At 40.0% G+C, this 22,878-nt stretch overlaps 1 protein-coding gene across 1 annotated transcript in view; it reads right to left on the bottom strand.

The window, feature by feature from the left end:
- The window catches only part of LOC117341755 (low-density lipoprotein receptor-related protein 1-like), a 44,481-nt gene continuing 21,603 nt past the window's right edge, over positions 1 to 22,878 (bottom strand). The window contains exons 15-29 of the mRNA XM_033903620.1: positions 22,313 to 22,413; positions 21,134 to 21,349; positions 17,563 to 17,750; positions 17,079 to 17,198; positions 16,256 to 16,420; positions 14,901 to 15,140; positions 13,410 to 13,570; positions 12,691 to 12,908; positions 11,980 to 12,177; positions 8,570 to 8,790; positions 6,960 to 7,079; positions 6,301 to 6,781; positions 4,957 to 5,124; positions 1,660 to 1,816; positions 1 to 1,176 (exon numbers count right to left, since the gene is read on the bottom strand). Of these exons, the coding sequence (XP_033759511.1) occupies positions 985 to 1,176; positions 1,660 to 1,816; positions 4,957 to 5,124; positions 6,301 to 6,781; positions 6,960 to 7,079; positions 8,570 to 8,790; positions 11,980 to 12,177; positions 12,691 to 12,908; positions 13,410 to 13,570; positions 14,901 to 15,140; positions 16,256 to 16,420; positions 17,079 to 17,198; positions 17,563 to 17,750; positions 21,134 to 21,349; positions 22,313 to 22,413 (2,946 nt within the window). The 3' untranslated portion in view covers positions 1 to 984. The remainder of the gene's footprint in view (positions 1,177 to 1,659; positions 1,817 to 4,956; positions 5,125 to 6,300; positions 6,782 to 6,959; positions 7,080 to 8,569; positions 8,791 to 11,979; positions 12,178 to 12,690; positions 12,909 to 13,409; positions 13,571 to 14,900; positions 15,141 to 16,255; positions 16,421 to 17,078; positions 17,199 to 17,562; positions 17,751 to 21,133; positions 21,350 to 22,312; positions 22,414 to 22,878) is intronic.

Genomic DNA, 22,878 nt, shown 5'->3' with positions numbered 1-22,878 from the left:
AGCACTTTCTGAGAAATAGCGATAACAAGAATTGTTTACGGACGGAGGGACGGACGGACGGACAGACGGACAGACGACGGACCACGGACGCAGGGCGATTTGAATAGCCCACCATCTGATGATGGTGGGCTAAAAATAGACCAACACCAAACATTATTTGGGCATAAAGATTATTCAAAACAACAGAAAATCATAGAAACCAGCTCATATATGTATTACCTTATAGCTGTAGTGAAGACTTAAAACCCAAAACAAACATTGAGCTAATTAAGGATTGATAATCATGTTCAGATTCATTGATTGATGGCAGTGATTTTCATGGTGTAGACTAGGAAAGCTCCTTAGATGGAAAGATGTCAGATGGACAATCCAATACCTCCCAGAGGTAACATATTAAATACTAGAGTTCATGTCATGACACACTGCAGGGCGAAGAGCTAACGTATTGGATACTAGAGGTCAAGTCATGACAGACTGCTGGACGATGAGATAACGTATTGGATACTAGAGGTCAAGTCATGACACACTGCTGGACGATGAGGTAACATGTTGGATACTAGAGGTCAAGTCATGACACACTGCAGGGCGATGAGCTAACGTATTGGATACTAGAGGTCAAGTCATGACAGACTGCTTGACGATGAGGTAACATGTCGGATACCAGAGGTCAAGTCATGACAGACTGCTGGAAGATGAGGTAACGTATTGGATACTAGAGGTCAAGTCATGACATACTGCTGGACGATGAGCTAACGTATTGGATACTAGAGGTCAAGTCATGACATACTGCTGGAAGATGAGCTAACGTTTTGGATACTAGAGGTCAAGTCATGACATACTGCTGGACAATGAGGTAACATGTCGGATACTAGAGGTCAAGTCATGACAGACTGCTGGACGATGAGGTAACATGTTGGATACTAGAGGTCAAGTCATGACATACTGCTGGACGATGAGGTAACATGTCGGATACTAGAGGTCAAGTCATGACAGACTGCTGGACGATGAGGAACTTGATCTGTCTCGAGTTTCCTCCTGGCGACCAAAGGTGGTCCCAAACGACTGGTTTGATGGGCAGTAATAGATATTCCGAGGGCTACAATCCTTGTCTGTGTTCGGGGTGTTAGTAGGTCCACACTGCCCATCAGTCGATGAGGAAGTTGTTTGATAACTTACCTACAATTATCAAAATCATTTGAACATAATTTTTTTTCAAAATGTGTTTACTGCCATACTATGTTTACATGATAGGTGTTTTTTTTAGACGCTCTTTTAAAACCTCTTTAATTCCATTTAAAACCATAGGTTTTGAGTTACTGTAAGTTGAAAATATGGTTCATAAATTGATATACCTGTATACCATCAATTAACTATAAAACAACATCTGATTCCAAGGAGATTAAATACAAGGAGATTGAATACAAGGAGATTGAATACAAGGAGATTAAATAGAGCACTTAAGTAAAATTGATATATATATATTAATTGATTGAACTTTGAAAATATCAATACCTTTACCACGTTTCAACAATTTTCACATTAAATAATAGATCTAAACTTCATTGATCACCTATGAAGAACTTATTTAGAATGTTTTGATATTTAAACATTTGGAAATTGATAATGAAATAATGTTTCAACAGACATTTTTGTACTTACAGAATCAAATTCTCGGAAAGTAACGTCGCTATCAAATCTGAGATCTCCAAATGTGGAGGAAGAATCAGAGACCAGGCCCTCAGCATCATCTTCCAATTTTAGGATTTTACTCGGTCGATTAACACAAGGCATGTAGTTTGGGAATGGTCTACCAGTCCTACACAGAAAAATCATACGTCATAACCAGTCGTCAAGTGAAAGATATGTAATGTTAAGTTTTATGGAAGAAGTGTATTCTGATGTCTAAGGTAATGTAAACCAAAACTGATGAAAGATAAGCTAAGATCCTAGTAAGACAGGTAAGAAGATATATAATTACTAAGAATATCAAATAAGAGCTCACGAAGAAAAGCTATATATAGGCTTACTAAGATATCAAATAAGAGCTCACTAAGGAAAGCTATATAGGCTTAATAAGATATCAAATAAGGGCTCACTAAGGAAAGCTTTATAGGCTTAATAAGATATCAAATAAGAGCTCACTATGGAAAGCTATATAGGCTTAATAAGATATCAAATAAGGGCTCATTAAGGAAAGCTATAGGCTTAAAGTGTACCCTGAACGAAAAACGATAATCAAATATGTTATTCTTTGTAACCACCAAAAAAGAATGTCGCAAACCGCATCAAAATCGGTCGGCCGAGTGCCGAGATATCGTACATCAAAGTACACGATTTGCACCTGTCAGTCGACTGCTAATCAGCGTATCGGTCAGTCAAACTGATTTGGAACTCTTCAGTCTATGACGTCACAGGTTGAACGGAGTGACTGTTATGGTGGCCAGTAGCATAGAGGACAGTGTGAACAGAAGCAGCACAAACATGTCTGAATACGATCTGGACATGAGATATGAGGTTGTTGAATTTGACGAATATTGCCGACAAGAAGTCGGAATCCAACAATATAAGTTTGAGTTTAATTTTTTTTTTTTAAATAGTGAAATTGACTCTGAAAATGACCGCTTGGTTAACACAGACTGGTTTAATAATCGGTCGATCACCAATAAATGTATATTAATTATGTGTTTACCATTTCTTACTCATTACCAAAGAAAGGAACACAGTATCAACATTTTTAGATAAAATAATGTGCCATTTCATTCGCAAATTAATATTCAAATAAACATACCAACAATACAACAGTTCTTGATACTCTGGTTTGTGAGTACAGTACAGTAAATTCATGCGTTATATATATTCTATACAAAACCCGCTTCTAGTCATGAAGGACACTTAATTTAGAAAGTAAAATATTATAATCATCATGATCTTCAATAGACTAAATCTCTCCCGTATGAATACCAGTGTTGAAGTCTACAACAAACTTCTACATATACCGATTTTATCCCTTTTTTTACATGCCATGGTCTCAGGGATTAAGGACGATTAAATGCTTGAGAAAGATATAATTTATATACGATCGTTGTCATTGAAATTATATAAAAGTGATTCGCAACAATTATAATATAATTGATACTTTCTGCACAGGTATCAAGCATAGGTACTTATTAAAACCATCATTTTAGCTCCGTTTTTTTTATGATAAAACACATACAACTTATTTAATCGTGACTAATCATTATTAATACTAAAACTTATAAACTCGCAATGATTTTCGTGTATGATTTTTTTCAAATTTTATGTATTTTTTTTTCTGGTGTTCTAATCGACACACGCCGATAATTGCTTGTGAGTTCACATGTTTGGTTTCTGTGCACTTCAAAAAAGTTCCGAAGACATGCTTTTACAGGTTGTACATAAATTGAGCTTGAATTTTATTAAAAATTGCGTTTATGCTGTAGGGAATACATTTTCAAGTTGTTGAAATCAAACATGTTATTTTTGGAATGCAGTGAGTTTTGTTTTCCTTTCAAACGAAAAAATGCATATCTCAAAGGTTTGTCTATAGAATAATTAACCTAAGTTATCTCATTCATATATATACCCATGATGTTGAAAATCTACTCTATGAATCTTGTCTTGGAGTTAATAATCTTTCATGGACACGTTTTATCAATTGCGGACAATTACCCAAAAATCACAAATAACGGTATCATTGCTGTTTTGGCTAATAAAAAATTCAAAATGATTAGCATTTATTTCACATCTTGTATGAATTGCATTTTAAACTTGTATTATAAGTATTGTATTATAAGTATTATAACCGAAATCAATACAGGTACATTTGTATGTAACAAACCGGTCATGCCCTCATAATAAAGGCTATATGATCGATGTAAGTCATTTTAAACGGCCCGTTATTCAAATGTCATACATGTTACAATGACTTGTTAAAATAAAAAAAATATATTTAAATATACATGTTATATACGACCAGCTGTTATAATAGAAAATAAATAAGATGATACACGTTGTATTTGGCCCGTTAGAATAAAAAATTAGGAAGATGTTACATGTTGTATATGGCTCGTTATGAGGGAAAATGGCCCGTTTAAAAAGAAAATTATATGTCCCTGGTTTCGGTAGCACTTGTTATTAACTAATTCACAAATATAACTCAAGAGAGTTTATTCAGCACTTTCATTTTTGTTGTCTTATTCGCATTAATTACAGGCACGTGTTCATGTTTGTTTCTTTATATTTCCTATATGGCGGCTCCATCGTGTTCAACCTGTGACGTCACAGGTCAGAGGTCACCAAAACGAGGTATTCGGCTTTGGGCTTCAGGTGTGTTTTCGAGAAAAATCGCAATTACTCGGTAATGGGTCGGCCGATTTTGATGCGGTTTTCTGCATTCTTGTTTATTAATCAATACCAATAACATATTAAAATATAATTTTTCGTTCAGGGTACACTTTAATAAGATATCAAATAAGAGCTCACTAAGAAAAGCTATATAGGCTTAATAAGATATCAAATAAGAGCTCACTAAGGAAAGCTATATAGGCTTAATAAGATAACAAATAAGAGCTCACTAAGGAAAGCTATATATAGGCTTAATAAGATATCAAATAAGAGCTCACTAAGGAAAGCTATATAGGCTTAATAAGATATCAAATAAGAGCTCACTAAGGAAAGCTATATAGGCTTAATAAGATATCAAATAAGAGCTCACTAAGGAAAGCTATATAGGCGCTGAATAACATATCAAATAAGGGCTCACTAAGGAAAGCTATATAGGCTTAATAAGATATCAAATAAGAGCTCACTTAGGAAGGATGTAGGCTTAATAAGATAACAAATAACGGCTCACTAAGAAAAGCTATATAAAAATTAACCAAAGAAAAAAAATAATCAAATACAATTTATTAATACCTAAGGTAGTGGCTACCTTACCTTTGTTTGATCCAACAAGCAACTAAAATGGTGACAATGACAACGATCGTGATGGCAACTGCCAAAGATACACCGATGGCAACTGACTGATCCTTGTCGGTAGTTGTCTCCCCCTGGGATGTATCATCCACTTCTCCACAGGTGGCACCCTTATATCCCCCTACACATCTAGAGAAGACATATACACTTAGCAACCAACAACAGTGGAATATTATACAACACATCTAGAGTAGACATACACTTAGCAACCAACAGCAGTGGAATATTATACAACACATCTAGAGTAGACATACACTTAGCAACCAACAGCGGTGGAATATTATACAACACATCTAAAGTAGAAATATACTAAGCAACCAACAGCAACAAAATTATACAGACTTATTTTTCCCTGGAAACCAATTTTCTATTTACCATTTGCAACAATAATGCTCCACGACAATTACAGACCTAAAAATCAATTATAGTTACACAAACAAACTTGAAACTAAAGAGGAATCTGCATAGAGTTGATTTTGATAGGCTTGTTTACACTAAAGTTATTGAGAGACAATTTTCTCTTCATAGTTACTGTGATGTTGACCTTTGCCCTCAATCAGACAAAAACAATGTTAAGTAAAAAGCTTAAAGTAAGAAAGCTTCGCTTGAATATCCAACTTTGAACTAAATTTATCATATTGAACTTTTCTATGATATTAACTGGCCTTGGCTTCTGATCTTCAAACAATAAAGAATCACATGCAAGGCTAATTCTATAAGGAAGCACTACTGTCTGATATTAAATGCTTCCTTATATCGAAGGAAATCCCATCGTGTTGAAAGGAAACATTTTCAAATGATACAACCAATAATTCAGTGACAACAGAGTGATCTATATTTGTCACCTGAGAATGTCACCTCTCAGGTAACACAAAACCAAAGATTCAGTGCGCATGACTACAGAGTGATCTATATTTGTCACCTGAGAATGTCACCTCTCAGGTAACACAAAACCAAAGATTCTGTGACTACAGAGTGATCTATATTTGTCACCCGAGAATGTCACCTCTCAGGTAACACAAAACCAAAGATTTAGTGACTATAGAGTGATCTATATGTGTCACCTGAGAATGTCACCTCTCAGGTAACACAAAACCAAAGATTCAGTGACTACAGAGTGATATATATGTGTCACCTGAGAATGTCACCTCTCAGGTAACACAAAACCAAAGATTCAGTGACTACAGAGTGATCTATATGTGTCACCTGAGAATGTCACCTCTCAGGTAACACAAAATCCAGAGATATTAGGATTTTTATCAATTATAAGCTGTGACTATGTTTAAATTTATCAAATTCACCTACCTACAATACTGAAGTTTGGTATCTTTGATTATAACACAAGTTCCACCATTGGCACATTTCATTTCACAAAGACTGTCATTGTTGAGAGGGTGTTCCACATGTTGTATCTCCGTGTGTACTTTGATATGTGGCTCTACCTTTGGAAGACTGACATTTACAACTCTAGGGGAGGACAGATCCATCCTAGGCTTTTCAGGATTTTCAGTCGCTAGCCTAGGTGTCATTGTTGTAATGTATGACACCTCAGATTTTAGTTTTCCTGGTCCAGTTGTCGTCCCCACATTCTTTGGTAATTCTGCCTGACCATTGACATTTGCTGGTCTTGTAGTCGTTATCTTTACTCCATTAGGTAACTCAGTATCTAGGTTTTCTGGGCTAGGTGATGTCTTCACAGGATGTGGTGATTCTGTCCAGGCATTTTGATTGGCTTGTCTAGTAGACATGACTGCTTTTATTCCAGTAGACACCCTGTGTTTTCCATCTATAATTTGTATTTTACAGAATTAACACACATTAATATACTGTCTCCATACTTACAATAACTATCCCACAGAAAACATAACACTAAAATACATTTCGCAGGGAAACAAAATGACTTCACTACTGTAATTATGCATCAAGTTGATCTGATATTGTGCTATAACTTTTGGAAGTTTTACCTGTACAGGTTTTGCGTGAGTCTGGCAGGAATTGGAAGCCATTAGGACAGTAACAGTTCGTTCCACTCGGGGAGACCAAGCACAGGTGAGAACAGTCTCTAGTACTACAGACATCCGTCACTGAAAACATCAATGTTTACAATGTAACTTTAATCAGGTAAATCAGTCACTGAAAACATCAATGTTTACATTGACTATGATAACATATACCAATAACTGAGCAAAATCTGCCTAATGGATTTGTCATCATTGTTAATTTTTTTATCATATTAAGTGTTAGCAGCAAAGGAACCAGGAACTGTCTTTTAAGACTAATCAAACTTATATGACAGACAGTTCCCAAAACTTGGCTATTCCCTCATGCCAATTATGGTACACTGCCTATTAGTACTGGTGAGACAAAATGTATCAATAGGAGACCCATATGTTGTAAATCAGTAACTAACAAATTAAATCTATTACTTCCATTGACATCTTCATATCCCATACCTAGGGAACACAGGAAAAATATTATATATGTTATCCGAGTAGAATACAACCCTCACTGAGACCTACATCATTACTAGACTCACAGATCACCTGCTATATGTACATCCATTGACCCCACCCCACCCAAAACAACAATACATGACTCTGGAATCACCTTACGTGTGACCCCACCCACAGACATAAGACCCTCCATTGACACCCCCAGCCTCCCCAGACATGTGACCCCCCATTGACACCCCCAGCCTCCCCAGACATATGACCCCCCCCATTGACACCCCCAGCCTCCCCAGACATGTGACCCTCCATTGACACCCCCAGCCTCCCCATACATATGACCCTCCATTGACACCCCCAGCCTTCCCAGACATGTGACCCTCCATTGACACCCCCAGCCTCCCCAGACATGTGAACATCCATTGACACCCCAGCCTCCCCAGACATGTGACCCTCCATTGACACCCCCAGCCTCCCCAGACATGTGACCCCCCATTGACACCCCCAGCCTCCCCAGACCTGTGACCCTCCATTGACACCCCCAGCCTCCCCAGACCTGTGACCCTCCATTGACACCCCCAGCCTCCCCATACATGTTACCCTCCATTGACACCCCCAGCCTCCCCAGACATGTGACCCTCCACTGACACCCCCAGCCCCTGTGACCCTCCATTGACACCCCCAGCCTTCCCAGACATGTGACCCTCCATTGACACCCCCAGCCTCCCCAAACATGTGACCCTCCACTGACACCCCCAGCCTCCCCATACATGTGACCCTCCATTGACACCCCCAGCCTCCCCAGACATGTGACCCTCCATTGACACCCCCAGCCTCCCCAGACATGTGACCCTCCACTGACCCCCACCCCCTGTCATCAATAAATGACTCAGGAAACACCTTATGTGTGACCCTCAATTGATACCACCAGCCTCCCCAGACATGTGACCCCCCCCCCCCCCCCCCCCCCCCACTGACCACCACCTCTATCATCAATAGATGACACACCTGTCTGGTAAGTGCTATGTGACCCTCTATTGACCCCCATATCATTAACGACTCAGGAGTCACCTGCCATATGACCCATCCTTGACCCCTTCTACTTCACTAAATGACAAATGAGTCACCTTTTGACGCTGCATACACACTTTGATGTGGCTGTTGGTAGGGATGAACTATCTTCAGACAACTGGGAGTGGACACTAAATGGATCACACCTGTCTGTTGACCACTAGGCTTGCTGTACTGGTACACAACCTTTGACCTCTTGTCTAAAAGGTACAAAGTGTTTTCAAACACAGCTAAACTGGAGAAATGGCGACCATGTTCTAAGATGGGTAGTTTTTGTCTGAAATTAAGATAAACATTTGTGAAACTCTTCACTGTCAAACACAAACGTATCATTGTTCAAATAATAACAAGATATTTTTGTGGCTACTGACCATTTTCACCCAGATATATGTTGTATTAAAACAGGCATTTGATATTTAAATATGACTGGATTAACAAAACAAAACAAAATTAAAAAAATACTAGAAATTGTCATGGACAATTTGACGGGCTTTTCACACCTTTGACAAACTAAAGGGAACATTTACCTTTATGACTTTGAATGTAGGTAAAGGTCATTCATTTAAACACATTTTTAGGCTGTTATTCAAGCATGCTACTGTCCAAATATCAATTCCCTGGGCCTCTCAGAAGTCATTTCAAGATTTTAGCCAATTTGATACCTGTGACCGTGAATGTATAGGTGAAGGTTATTCATTTGAACAAACTTGGTAGCCCTTCACTCAAGCATGCTACTGACCCAATATCAAATCCCTGGGACTCTTGTTTATTGAGAAGAAATCGTTCAAAAATGTTAGGCTATTTGACACCATGTGACCTTGAATGAAGGCCAAGGTCATTCATTAGAACAAACTTGGTAACCCTTCACCCAAGCATGTTACAGGCCAAATATCAAGTCCCAGGGCCTCACGGTTATTGAGAAGAAATCGTTCAAAGATTTTAGACTATTTTAACGCCTTGTGACCTTGAATGAAAGTCAAGGTCATTCATTAAAACAAACTTGGTAGTACTTCACCCAAGCATGTTACAGACTCAATAACAACTCTCTGGGACTCTTGGTTATTGAGAAGAAATCGTTTAAAGATTTTAGACTATTTGACTCCTTGTGACCTTGAATGAAGGTCAAGGTCTTTCAATAGAACAAACCTGGTAGCCCTCCACCCAAGTATGTTACAGCCCATATATCAAGTCCCTGGGTCTCTTGGTTTTTGAGAAGATGTTGTTTAAAGATTTATTAATGATTGCGCAATCATGCAAATTTTCAAAATGGTGTACTACCTGAACCGGAAGTGCTAATGAAAAACTGAAGGTACCAAAATCATCAGAATGACATACTGCATCGATCAATATAAAAAATTCATAAAATGAAAAATTTGAAAATTTGGTGACCTTTGACCCAATAGCGAAAATTCTTTTATTTTACCTCTGCATAAAACTTTTGGTGAGTAAAAGTTAGAGCCAGGCTTTATCTACAAATAACAGAATTACATGACCTCTGTAAAATGAATACTTTTTTAATTATTGGCATTTTAAGCTTTTCAATACATGACATCATGGCGGCCATATTGGATTTCGGACCTACCCCATGAAATCCACACTTGGTCAGTACAATCTCATAGTCATTTTGTCAAAGTTTGTGCTGAATCGCACTGGTGGAATTTGAGAAGAAACTTAAAATGTTAGGCATATTTTGTATTAATATGACATGGCAAAAAGTTATAAAATTATATAATATAATTGCATGAGCCCTGTAGATTCAGCAGTTTTTGAGTTATGGCCATTTTAAACTTTTTAGGTATGACGTCATAGTGGCCATATTGGAGATTTTTGACCTACTTAAAAATAGATGACTACACCCATTTGCCATATGCTATATAATGTGAGAGACATGCCATTGTCCTAACTCTTACTGTTTTGGCCCAGTTGTGTGGACAAAATAAAGTGTAGAAGAATAATAATAAGAAACAGAACAATAACAATAGCTCTTTTCACCATTTGGTGAAAAGCCCTAACTAACTAGAAATTGTTCGCTATCAATTTGACTGGCTTTTCATCTACATTACACACAAGACCTGTAAAGGCTTTAAAAAAGAAAAAAAAATGTTGTTTTAAGTCACAAATACAGCCACCATCGGAGATATCATGAGTAAAGAAACAGTATACAATTAAGATGGAGTCAACTCCCCTTGTCCATCAAATCAATATGTAGTTATTCCAAAACCAAATACTGGAAGATTACTTTTGATAGTCTTTCTTGTGCATACACTTGGAAGCCTATATATCACCCAAGCTTACTACAGACCAAATATCAATACCTTAGCTGTTATTGAGAAATGGGTCTTTGATTTTAACATAATTGACACCAGCGACCTAGAACATGGGTCAAGGTCATTTATGTTATAAAACTTGATAGCCTATTACTTGAGGAAGAGATTCACCAAATACCATGATCTTGGGTCTTGTTTCACAAAATGACACATTTGAACTTTGACCCCTACCAAAAACCGGAAGTTGACCTTCGATGGACATACTTGTGCGTACACTTGATAGCCCATAATGCCAGCCTCCTACAGACCAAATATTATAACCCTGGAAATTTCCATAATTGAGAAATGGGTCTTGCACAAATGATTTTAACATAATTGACCCCAGTGACCTTAAACAAGGGTCAAGGTCATTCATATCAAACTTCATATAGCCCATTACTATATTACTACCGTTCGGTCCTCAACATTGAATCAACTTTTAATCAATGTTGTTGTGTCTGCTGGGAACACATCTTATTCATCGGAATAACATACTTCAAAAAAAAAGTTTACAAATCAAAAATAGATGAATTTTGACCTGTGGCAAAGTTTCTTTTATCCGACATATTTTGTATTTAGTTGTGATAGTAAAAGTGATAACCTATAATAAATATCTTTTTTGAGTTTGAGTCATTTTGATTTTGATAATATTGCAATAACACCTTTAAACCAGGCCCTATAATTCACACTATAGATATCGGTCATGTTTCCTACCGTTTTGGCCCCATAATTCACACTATAGATATTGGTCATGTTTCCTATCGTTTAACAGAGTAAGTACCAACAAAATTGTCCCAGAAGAATGAGAAAGAACAATTCCAATAGGTCTTTTAACCAGCTGGGGAAAGCCCCAATACAAGTGCAATCAATGATTGCGAAAAAAAACCCGGCGGCAGCAATCAAGTAACCGTTGAGCTAAAAATGAATGATAATGAAATAATCATTTTCTATCTAACAATAAAATTTACTTAGTAGGTATCCTGGGATATAGCAAAATTTTATATTGCAATTTGTAACCACAAACTTTCCAAGTAGCCTGTTATAAAATATTACAAAACGTTGATGAAATATATTGTGGAATAAAAATAATTTTCTATCTATCAATTTCTATTTTGAGAGATTTGAATAGGTGTGAATGGTTCCTTTCCATGATGTTTTACCTCCTTTTTCCATCCATATCACACGACCACACCTGATTGGCTGGGAAAGTGGTCCAGTAGATGCGGTCAGTGGCATATTCGATGGTCAGTGCACAGACAACCTGACCTACAATGGCCTCCACCACCACCGTGAGATTCTGTCCGTCCATAGCCATCCTCATAATTGTTCCTTCTGTAGCACTCGTCCACAACATCCAGCTACAGGTATATATAAGTTTATTACGATACAATGAGGCACATTTATACTCTCTGGCAAAGCACTGTGGCTGATATTGTTTAGAAGAAAAAGGTTTTACTTCAATTATTAATTATTGCATTAGTCATCATCAGTATTATAAAGATGAACTTTAAACTTGACATTACAATCAACAAAGACACTTAAACATATTTTCATAATTCTGATAGGTTTCGTTTTATTGTACATTTAAAACAAACTATTTCATATTTCTGAGAGATTTTCTATTATTATAGATTTAAACAAACTATATAATATTTATTTAATGTTCTGGTTGTATTTTTGGTGGAAACAAGACAATGCTTTCCATGTTAATTAGTTTGTTAATGGTAAATTATTTTGTCACTTTTCATGACCTTGACATTCATCTTTGGATAGAATTACCCTACAATAGGTAACATGTTGATTCAAGTGACCTTGACATTAAACCTTCACCCTCCCACTACATTTGTGTCATTCTATATCTACATCCATACCCGTTTGTGGGGTGCAGGACTATTGAACTGACTGGTTCGTATCGTAGAGTCCGACACAGGACAGGTATGGACCGGAGGCTGCACACAGCCAAAATTCCATCATCTGTATAGTAAACATTACGGCCGATCCAGTCGTATGTTAGATCCGTCACCTTACTGCCAAGTGTGGCCAAGTGAATGGCATGTCTCTCAGTCCTCTTGTAAAGGAAAAGTGCTTGCTGAATAGACGTGAAAAAGAGGAAGAATATTGGTTAATTGATAAGATACATCACCATAGCATTAAGGACAGTATAAGGGACCAATCTGTCCATCAGGAATGATATTGATATTTTTGTATGTGACAAATTGTAAGGTTAATGTCTTATTTCCTAAATACTTGATAGTCATACCAATGCAACAGTAACATATTAACTGACAGGGGAGATAATCTTTGCACAAATTATTAAGGTTGTGATTTCAACATATCCGTACAATACATGAAGTACAGTAAATATTTATAATAAGACAACCTGGTGTGTAGGCAGCTTTCTTGGTCTTAAATCTAATTTAGGAATTTTATATAGAACAATTAAATGAAACATTTCTGTGTTCTCGTAGATCCCCCCCCCCCCCCCCCCCTCCCCAAAATTGTTTAAAATGTGTTAAAGATCACTTCCTTTGTGATAATTCTCTATCGTTAACAGAATAAAAGCCATCCTCAAACAATGCCAAGATCTAACCTGCACAGATGTAACAAATATAATATCTCCTGTCTCCATGACAACATCCAGGGCTGTGACAAATCCACTGGCTTCACCAATCATCAGCTCCTCTATCTGACCTTGGTCGTTAACCTTGTCAATGCCTCCAGTCCCACCAATCACCAGATAGGGGCGTGGCTCTGTCATTGTGAAACACTTCAATTCAGATCTCATAGCCATTATCAAATATCATTTATCACATTCATCTTCACACAAAGCTTCATTATTTCTCAAACATTTATCACAGAGAGTAAAACAAAAGTTGAAGAATTATGTAGATATATAGATTTTAAAACTCAGAAGTGAAAAACTTGGATGAAACATTTTCTTCCTAAACATTCATTTAACCAAAATTACAATGGATTTGGGATAGCTCTGACTGCAACATAACAAGAGATCCCAGAGGGATCTTGGCGCCCACCATTGAACAAACTTTATAGGTTCCATGTCAGATTGATCTTTTCTCTCTTTTTCCCTTCCTTTTACTAATCTGTGTGAATTGAGAAACATCCCTCTAGTACTTTTCAAACAAGGGGAAGCTATATATGAAATTTGAGAAAGATCCCTTCAGTACTTTCTCAGAAATAGCGATAACAATCTTCAATTGTCAAAATCCTGCTGCCATGTTGTTTTCCGATTGGTCTCAAAATGCAATATGCATAACTAGGCACCAAGGGGAACCTACATATGAAATTTGAGAAAGATCCCTTCAGTACTTTCTCAGAAATAGCGATAACAAACTTCAATTGTCAAAACCCAAGATGGCTGCCTGTCGGCCATGTTGTTTTCCGATTGGTCTCAAAATGCAATATGCATAACTAGGCACCAAGGGGAACCTACATATGAAATTTGAGAAAGATCCCTTCAGTACTTTCTCAGAAATAGCGATAACAAACTTCAATTGTCAAAATCCAAGATGGCTGCCTGTCGGCCATGTTGTTTTCCGATTGGTCTCAAAATGCAATAGGCATAACTAGGCACCAAGGGGAACCTACATATGAAATTTGAGAAAGATCCCTTCAGTACTTTCTCGGAAATAGCGATAACAAACTTCAATTGTCAAAATCCAAGATGGCTGCCTGTCGGCCATGTTGTTTTCCGATTGGTCTCAAAATGCAATATGCATAACTAGGCACCAAGGGGAACCTACATATGAAATTTGAGAAAGATCCCTTTAGTACTTTCTCAGAAATAGCGATAACAAACTTCAATTGTCAAAATCCAAGATGGCTGCCTGTCGGCCATGTTGTTTTCCGATTGGTCTCAAAATGCAATATGCATAACTAGGCACCAAGGGGAACCTACATATGAAATTTGAGAAAGATCCCTTCAGTACTTTCTGAGGATTAGCGATAACAAGAATTGTTTACGGACCACGGAGGGATTGACGGACGGACGGACGCAGGGCGATTTGAATAGCCTACCATCTGATGATGGTGGGCTAAAAATGAACATGTAGAAGCCATTTACCTTCGGCATAGCACAGGGAGCCATTTTTTGTGTACCCGTGGACACAACTACAGGTATGACCACCATCTATATTGTCACAAAGCTGACTACAGCCACCATTATTAGCCTCACACTCGTCCACATCCTTACATCCCCTTCGGTCAGTTGATAGTCGATATCCTTGATGACATTCACATCTTGGTCCCTGGGACGTTTTCCTACAGATGTGTTGACATTGGTTTGGTTCTTGACAGGCAGTGTCTTAAATATCAAGATGAATTCAGAATACATCTATTTCCAAAACAGGTAGGATAAGAACTGTTGTTAATCTAGAAGTTCAGTACCAGATGTCTAAATTACACAGCTGTAAAACCTCAATATAAGACCCTTCATTTAATTGTCAAGCAGTTACTACCATTGTTTTTATAAGGTGAAATCTTGTTTTCAATTTGTTTATGTATTTTGATATTTAACAGGAAAAATGAACCATGGATATATAGTGTACCTAGTTGATTGTTTACTGATCAGCATTAGTGTTGAGTGTGATTAGTTTGAGTTTTTAAGCTGTCACATAGTTCAGTATTAGATTGATAATACATTTAAAACACTGATAATTCATATTACCTAAAACTAATCCCACTACAATACAGTCAGTCCCTTAGAACTACCATGCATGTATATCGGGGTGTTTTTTTTAGCGTATGTCAAATTTCGAGTTTTCTATACAAATTATCCGGTTTTTTTTTAGTGTATTTGATTTTTATCGATAACACAGCTAGTAAATTTATTAATCTTTTTTATAAGCTTTACTGAAACCCCGCATAGTACTCTCGTTGATTTTTCTATCTAGTAATTGGGAAAACTTTTTTGCCGCAGCGATGTTTCCAGATTCTGCAATATCCATCAGTTGTTTGGGGGAATATGTCAGTGTAATTCTCCCTCTTATTATGAGGTGTAGATCGTTCGTCGCTTTCACATCAATAATTCATCAACAAACTCTGACCTTTCTCTTGGGCTTTGTTTGTCCTTCGTAGTAACCGTAACATATCTTAACAAAGCCATGTTTACACTGCCAAAGCCAAGCTCTGAATGATTTCAAATATACAATGGACAAGGTATGGTCAGCTGTGAACGCATTTTCTATTGATGATAACAATTCAATCGAGTCACAGAAAATTGGGCACACCTGTACGAATTTACACACCTACAGATACATATATACAGGTAATCGGTAGTAGTGCAAGGGAGATAACACCTGTTGTAAAACAATACCAATTTTAGCGATATTTTATAATTCGCGACGGAGTGTGGTCGCTATGTGTATTACTGGGGTGATAAGGTTTTGTGCTTGGAGCACCATTGACATTTGACCTTACCTGTTTTGATTGCCTGTGGTGTTGGAGGAGAGCTAATTTGATCACACAAACTTGGAGCTTCCTCCTCCCCTTCCACACAGTCTGGCTGACCATCACACAGGTAGGAACGGTCAGTTATGCAATGTCCATCTCGACAATGGAACACACAGTTAGGTTCAGGAGCAGCTACAAACACAGTAATAGACTTTCTTTTCAATGTATAATACTATGAACAAATTCAAACGGACTTAGGTACAGGTAGAGATTTGACAGACAAGAAAATCCTTCCAATTGAATTTCTACAAACCAAGACATAAGAGGCCGTCTCTCTGGAGAATGAAGTTACCGTATATCATCTCCCCTCCCTATCAACATTTACTGATCTTGACCCTAGTCTCCTTGGGCCATCTGTTTTGAGAATGAAGTTACTGTAGATTATCTCTTCTCTGTATCAACACTTACTGACCTTGAACTGAGAGGCCGTCTGTCTGGAGAATGCTGTAATTGTAGATTATCTCCCCTCCCTATCAACACTTACTGAACTTGACCCGAGGGGCAGTCTCTCTTGAGAATGCTGTTACCGTAGATTATCTCCCCTCCCTATCAACACTTGCTGACCTTGACCTGAGAGGCCGTCTGTCTAAGAGAATGTGCTGTAGATTATGTCCCCTCCCTATCAACACTTACTGACCATGACCAGAGAGGCCGTCTGTCTAAGAGAATGTGCTGTAGATTATATCTCCTCCCTATCAACACTTGCTGACCTTGACCAGAGAGGCCGTCTGTTTAAGAGAATGTACTGTAGATTAAAAATTATCTCCCCTCCCTATCAACACTTACTGACCTTGACACGAGTGGCCATCTTCCTGGAGTTTGAAGCCATCCGAACACCTACAAATGACTTTATTTCCCTGGTCAAAACAGAAATGGCTGCAGCCTCCATTGTGTTGTCCACATCCATCAACTTAAAGAATTCCAAAATCATTGTTTAAATAATTTTCTGATACAATAATTAAGAATAAGCTGAATATTTTTCTTTGATTTGTGCATTTTATTTTTTTACATTTGAATTAATATTAATTAGGTACAAATATTTATTCCATGTATTAAACCAGTTTTTTCTATAATTATTGATTTGTGTGATCCAGAATATGACATGGTAATTAGGAAACGAGAAGTATTGTTTCAAAAACAGAATAAAAAAGGTCACATATAACCTTGAATCCATTGGTCTTTAATGTACTTTTTCCAATGGCTTAACATGTGATCTGGACATTTTTGTACAATTGAGAGGAGGACATCTAAATATCAAAAACACAGGCACTAACCTTGTGGTGAATTAATAGAGGAAGGGATAGCCAAACCCTTCAGTATAAAACTATTATGGAGGAAACACATCTCTTGGTTGTAGTCATTTTTGTGTACTCTGCACAGTCCACTGCCCTCAGACTGTTGGTCAGTCCAGTATATCCAATGGTCAGTCACGGCTAGTCCTAACACCTCACCGGTGATACCCCTTTAAAGTTTTTAATTAAGATCAGGTAAGACATTGCTTTTAAGTTTCAGCCAGTTAGTTATACATGTAGGTCTGAAATGTATGCAAGACATAAATGCCCCTGCTGTCATGTGACCAAAATCCATTAGAAAATGAAGTCTTTAAATTAAATCAGTTTATGATTTTCTATGTACAGTAAATGTGACCTTGGAACCTTATGCACAACAATGTCCAAAGTATACTCACACTAGACTTTTTTTTGTTTGATGAAAATCTCTCAAAGAATGGAACGTGATGGGACCTGACACGATCGGACGGGATGCACAAGAGCAACACTATTAATAGCCTCCCATTTTATGAAAGGGGCATAAAAAATTGCACTGAAAGTATTGAAATTACTTGACTTACTGGTGAAGGTTAAAATGAACTACTAATATTTGCTGACTGCATACTACCTTTTTGTGATGAAGATAAAGTAAAGGGAGGAGAGGGTTAAGGGTAGGATGTGTAAGGGTCGGGATAGGGGTTAGGTGAGGATAGGGGTTAGGTGGGGATAGGGGTTAGGTGAGGATAGGGGTTAGGTGAGGATAGGGGTTAGGCGAGGATAGGGGTTAGGCGAGGATAGGGGTTAGGTGAGGATAGGGGTTAGGTGAGGATAGGGGTTAGGCGAGGATAGGGTTAGGTGAGGATAGGGGTTAGGTGGGGATAGGGGTTAGGCGAGGATAGGGTTAGGTGGGATAGGGGTTAGGTGGGGATAGGGGTTAGGCGAGGATAGGGGTTAGGTGAGGATAAGGGTTAGGTGAGGATAGGGGTTAGGTGGGGATAGGGTTAGGTGGGGATAGGGTTAGGTGGGGATAGGGGTTAGGTGAGGATAGGGGTTAGGCGAGGTTAGGCGTTAGGCGAGGATAGGGGTTAGGCGAGGATAGGGGTTAGGCGAGGATATGGGTTAGGCGAGGATATGGGTTAGGCGAGGATAGCGGTTAGGCGAGGATAGGGGTAAGGCGAGGATAGGGGTTAGGCGAGGATAGGGGTAAGGCGAGGATAGGGGTTAGGCGAGGATAGTGGTTAGGTGAGGATAGGGGTTAGGTGAGGATAAGGGTTAGGTGGGGATAGGGTAATGTGGGGATAGGGGTTAGGTGAGGATAGGGGTTAGGCGAGGATAGGGGTTAGGCGAGGATAGGGGTTAGGTGGGGATAGGGGTTAGGTGGGGATAGGGGTTAGGCGAGGATAGGGGTTAGGCGAGGATAGGGGTTAGGCGAGGATAGGGGTTAGGCGAGGATATGGGTTAGGCGAGGATATGGGTTAGGCGAGGATAGCGGTTAGGCGGGAATAGGGGTTAGGCGAGGATAGGGGTAAGGCGAGGATAGGGGTTAGGCGAGGATAGGGGTTAGGCGAGGATAGGGGTTAGGCGAGGATAGGGGTAAGGCGAGGATAGGGGTTAGGCGAGGATAGTGGTTAGGCGAGGATAGGGGTTAGGTGAGGATAAGGGTTAGGTGGGGATAGGGTAAGGTGGGGATAGGGGTTAGGTGAGGATAGGGGTTAGGCGAGGATAGGGGTTAGGCGAGGATAGGGGTTAGGTGGGGATAGGGGTTAGGTGAGGATAGGGTAATGTGGGGATAGGGGTTAGGTGAGGATAGGGGTTAGGCGAGGATAGGGGTTAGGCGAGGATAGGGGTTAGGTGGGGATAGGGGTTAGGTGGGGATAGGGGTTAGGCGAGGATAGGGGTTAGGCGAGGATAGGGGTTAGGCGAGGATAGGGGTTAGGCGAGGATATGGGTTAGGCGAGGATATGGGTTAGGCGAGGATAGCGGTTAGGCGGGAATAGGGGTTAGGCGAGGATAGGGTAAGGCGAGGATAGGGGTTAGGCGAGGATAGGGGTTAGGCGAGGATAGGGGTTAGGCGAGGATAGGGGTAAGGCGAGGATAGGGGTTAGGCGAGGATAGTGGTTAGGCGAGGATAGGGGTTAGGTGAGGATAAGGGTTAGGTGGGGATAGGGTAAGGTGGGGATAGGGGTTAGGTGGGGATAGGGGGTTAGGCGAGGATAGGGGTTAGGCGAGGATAGGGGTTAGGTGGGGATAGGGGTTAGGTGAGGATAGGGTAATGTGGGGATAGGGGTTAGGTGAGGATAGGGGTTAGGCGAGGATAGGGGTTAGGCGAGGATAGGGGTTAGGTGGGGATAGGGGTTAGGTGGGGATAGGGTTAGGCGAGGATAGGGGTTAGGCGAGGATAGGGGTTAGGCGAGGATAGCGGTTAGGCGGGAATAGGGGTTAGGCGAGGATAGGGGTAAGGCGAGGATAGGGGTTAGGCGAGGATAGGGGTTAGGCGAGGATAGGGGTTAGGCGAGGATAGGGGTAAGGCGAGGATAGGGGTTAGGCGAGGATAGTGGTTAGGCGAGGATAGGGGTTAGGTGAGGATAAGGGTTAGGTGGGGATAGGGTAGGTGGGGATAGGGGTTAGGTGAGGATAGGGGTTAGGCGAGGATAGGGGTTAGGCGAGGATAGGGGTTAGGTGGGGATAGGGGTTAGGTGAGGATAGGGGTTAGGCGAGGATAGGGGTTAGGCGAGGATAGGGGTTAGGCGAGGATAGGGGTTAGGCGAGGATAGGGGTTAGGTGAGGATAGGGGTAGGGGTCTGTCAGGATAGGGGTTAGGCGAGGATAGGGGTTAGGTGAGGATAGGGGTAGGATAGGGGTAGGCGAGGATAGGGGTTAGGCGAGGATAGGGGTTAGGTGAGGATAGGGGTTAGGTGAGGATAGGGGTTAGGTGAGGATAGGGGTTAGGGGTCTGTCAGGATAGGGGTTAGGCGAGGATAGGGGTTAGGCGAGGATAGGGTTAGGCGAGTGATAGGGGTTAGGTGAGGATAGGGGTTAGGTGAGGATAGGGGTTAGGTGAGGATAGGGGTAGGGGTCTGTCAGGATAGGGGTTAGGCGAGGATAGGGGTTAGGTGAGGATAGGGGTTAGGTGAGGATTGGGGTTAGGTGAGGATAGGGGTTAGGCGAGGATAGGGGTTAGGTGAGGATAGGGTTAGGCGAGGATAGGGGTTAGGTGGGGATTGGGGTAAGGGGAGGATAGGGGTAGGGGTCTGTCAGGATAGGGGTAAGGGGAGGATATGGGTAAGGGTAGGACAGGAGAGGATATGGGTAAGGGGAGGATATGGGTAAGGGTAGACAGGGTAGGATAGGGGTAAGCATAGGAAATGGGTTAGGTTAGGATAGGGGTAGGATAAGGGTAAGCATAGGAAAGGGTAAGGGGATGATAGGTAAGGGAAAGATAGGGATACGGGCACGATAGGGGAAAGGGGAGGATATTGGTAAAGGTAGGATAGGCGTAAAGTGATGAAAGGTGAGGGCAGAATCGGGGTAAGGGGATGATAGGGATTTAGGACAGTGGTGTGCCAGAATTACTCACTGCCAATGTGTTCTGTGGTCAGTCCCATCAGGAAGAGAAACAGACAGGATCTGGTGGTAATGGACATCTATGAAGTAAAGACGATGGTCATTGTCCAAACTGACCATGAGGTGGTCAGGGTGTTGGACATCAATATCCAGTTTTGTGAATTGTGTTCCATCAAGTCGACAACGCCCAATAAATGGTGAATATCCAACATCAGAAAAATACAAATACCTTGAGAAAAGAAAGACACAGATTTACATATAATTTCAACAAAACAGTCTAATATGTGCAAAGTCTAACTTAAGCTTTAGTCTCACTCGAATGTGATAAACAGACAGAATAATAAGGGAATGAAATGGACAAATCAACAACAAACTGGGATCTCATGGTTCTTGGTGCCCACCATTGAATGATCTTTATTGGTTCTATGTCAAACAGATCTTCTCGCTATTTTTCCCTTCTTTTTATTTTCCTCTTAATAATCTGATAAAAGAACAAGTGGAACCTACATGTGAAATTTGAGAAACGTCCCTTCAGTTCTTTCCAAGAAGTAGCGATAAAAAAAGTTCAATTCCCAAAATCCAAGATGACCACCTGTCAGCCATTTTGTTTTTACTGATCAAAAGTCTGAAATAAATTGGCACAACCAGATACCACGGGGAACCTACATGTAAAGTTTGAGGAATATCCCTTTAGCACTTTTCAGCAAAAAGTTATAACAAACTTCCATTCTCAAAATTCAAAATGGCAACCTGTCGTCCATTTTTTTTTTCTGATAAAATTCTAAACTTGGGACAAAGGGCAACCTACACAATTGACGTTATAGGAATATCCCTTCAGTACTTCTCAAGAAATAGTGATAACAGGGATGGATTGTTTACGGACGGCTGATGATGGACTACGGACACAGGGCAATTTGTATAGCCCACCATCTGATGATGGGCTAGGTGAAAAGTTCAGGATTACTTCAAGCATCCATTAATCATGTTTACAGATGCACAGACTATAGTTCTGAAACAATCGGAATTGAACTTTTATTTCACAGAAAAAATTCTTTGTGACAACTAGTGCCCAGCTGCAAGACACAAGATTCTATTGACGACAGATGATAATAAAGCATCAAGTTCAAAAGCAGTGAAGTAAATAGACCCTACAGTCTATCCTAGCCTAGAGTTTATAACGTGTGTAACATACCCATTCACATGGTCAATATCCAGAGAGTTGGGCTGCTCCAGGCTGTCATTTAACAAAGTCAGGAGGTGTTCTCCGGAGGTGTGACCCACCATAATGGCAGCCTGAAAGAGTGATACAGAAACAGTTTAGATACTGAAAGGAAAATAAACCCAGTTTATAAAGGGAAATAAAAAGATGTTATAGAATGTAATAATGGTGTTATTCAAAGATACAGAACCACTCTGACCTCTGGAAATTTCCTTCATGTGCATTTAGTACCCTTGTCAAATTGCAGGTTGAGCCAAGGGTACAGTATACTCTCAAAATAATAGCTTTCTGGGCCCATCAATATTGTGCAGTGCAAACCCCCCCCCCCCCCCCCCCCCCCCCCCCCCACTTGCTGCAGTGGTTGCAGACTCTTTGGTAGATGGCATTGGACAGGGTATTGGACCCTCCAACACCAGCCGAGTAATATACCCCTGACACATACATTGTACCTGTTACACTTACCTTTCCACCTACACCAGCTCAGTAATGACCCCTACACATACCTGTCACACTTACCTTTCCACTCACACCAGCTCAGT

This window comes from Pecten maximus, chromosome 2 (genome assembly GCF_902652985.1).
Source record: "Pecten maximus chromosome 2, xPecMax1.1, whole genome shotgun sequence".
Taxonomy (NCBI): Eukaryota; Metazoa; Mollusca; class Bivalvia; order Pectinida; family Pectinidae; genus Pecten; species Pecten maximus.
This window is presented reverse-complemented; position numbering and strand designations above follow the sequence as displayed.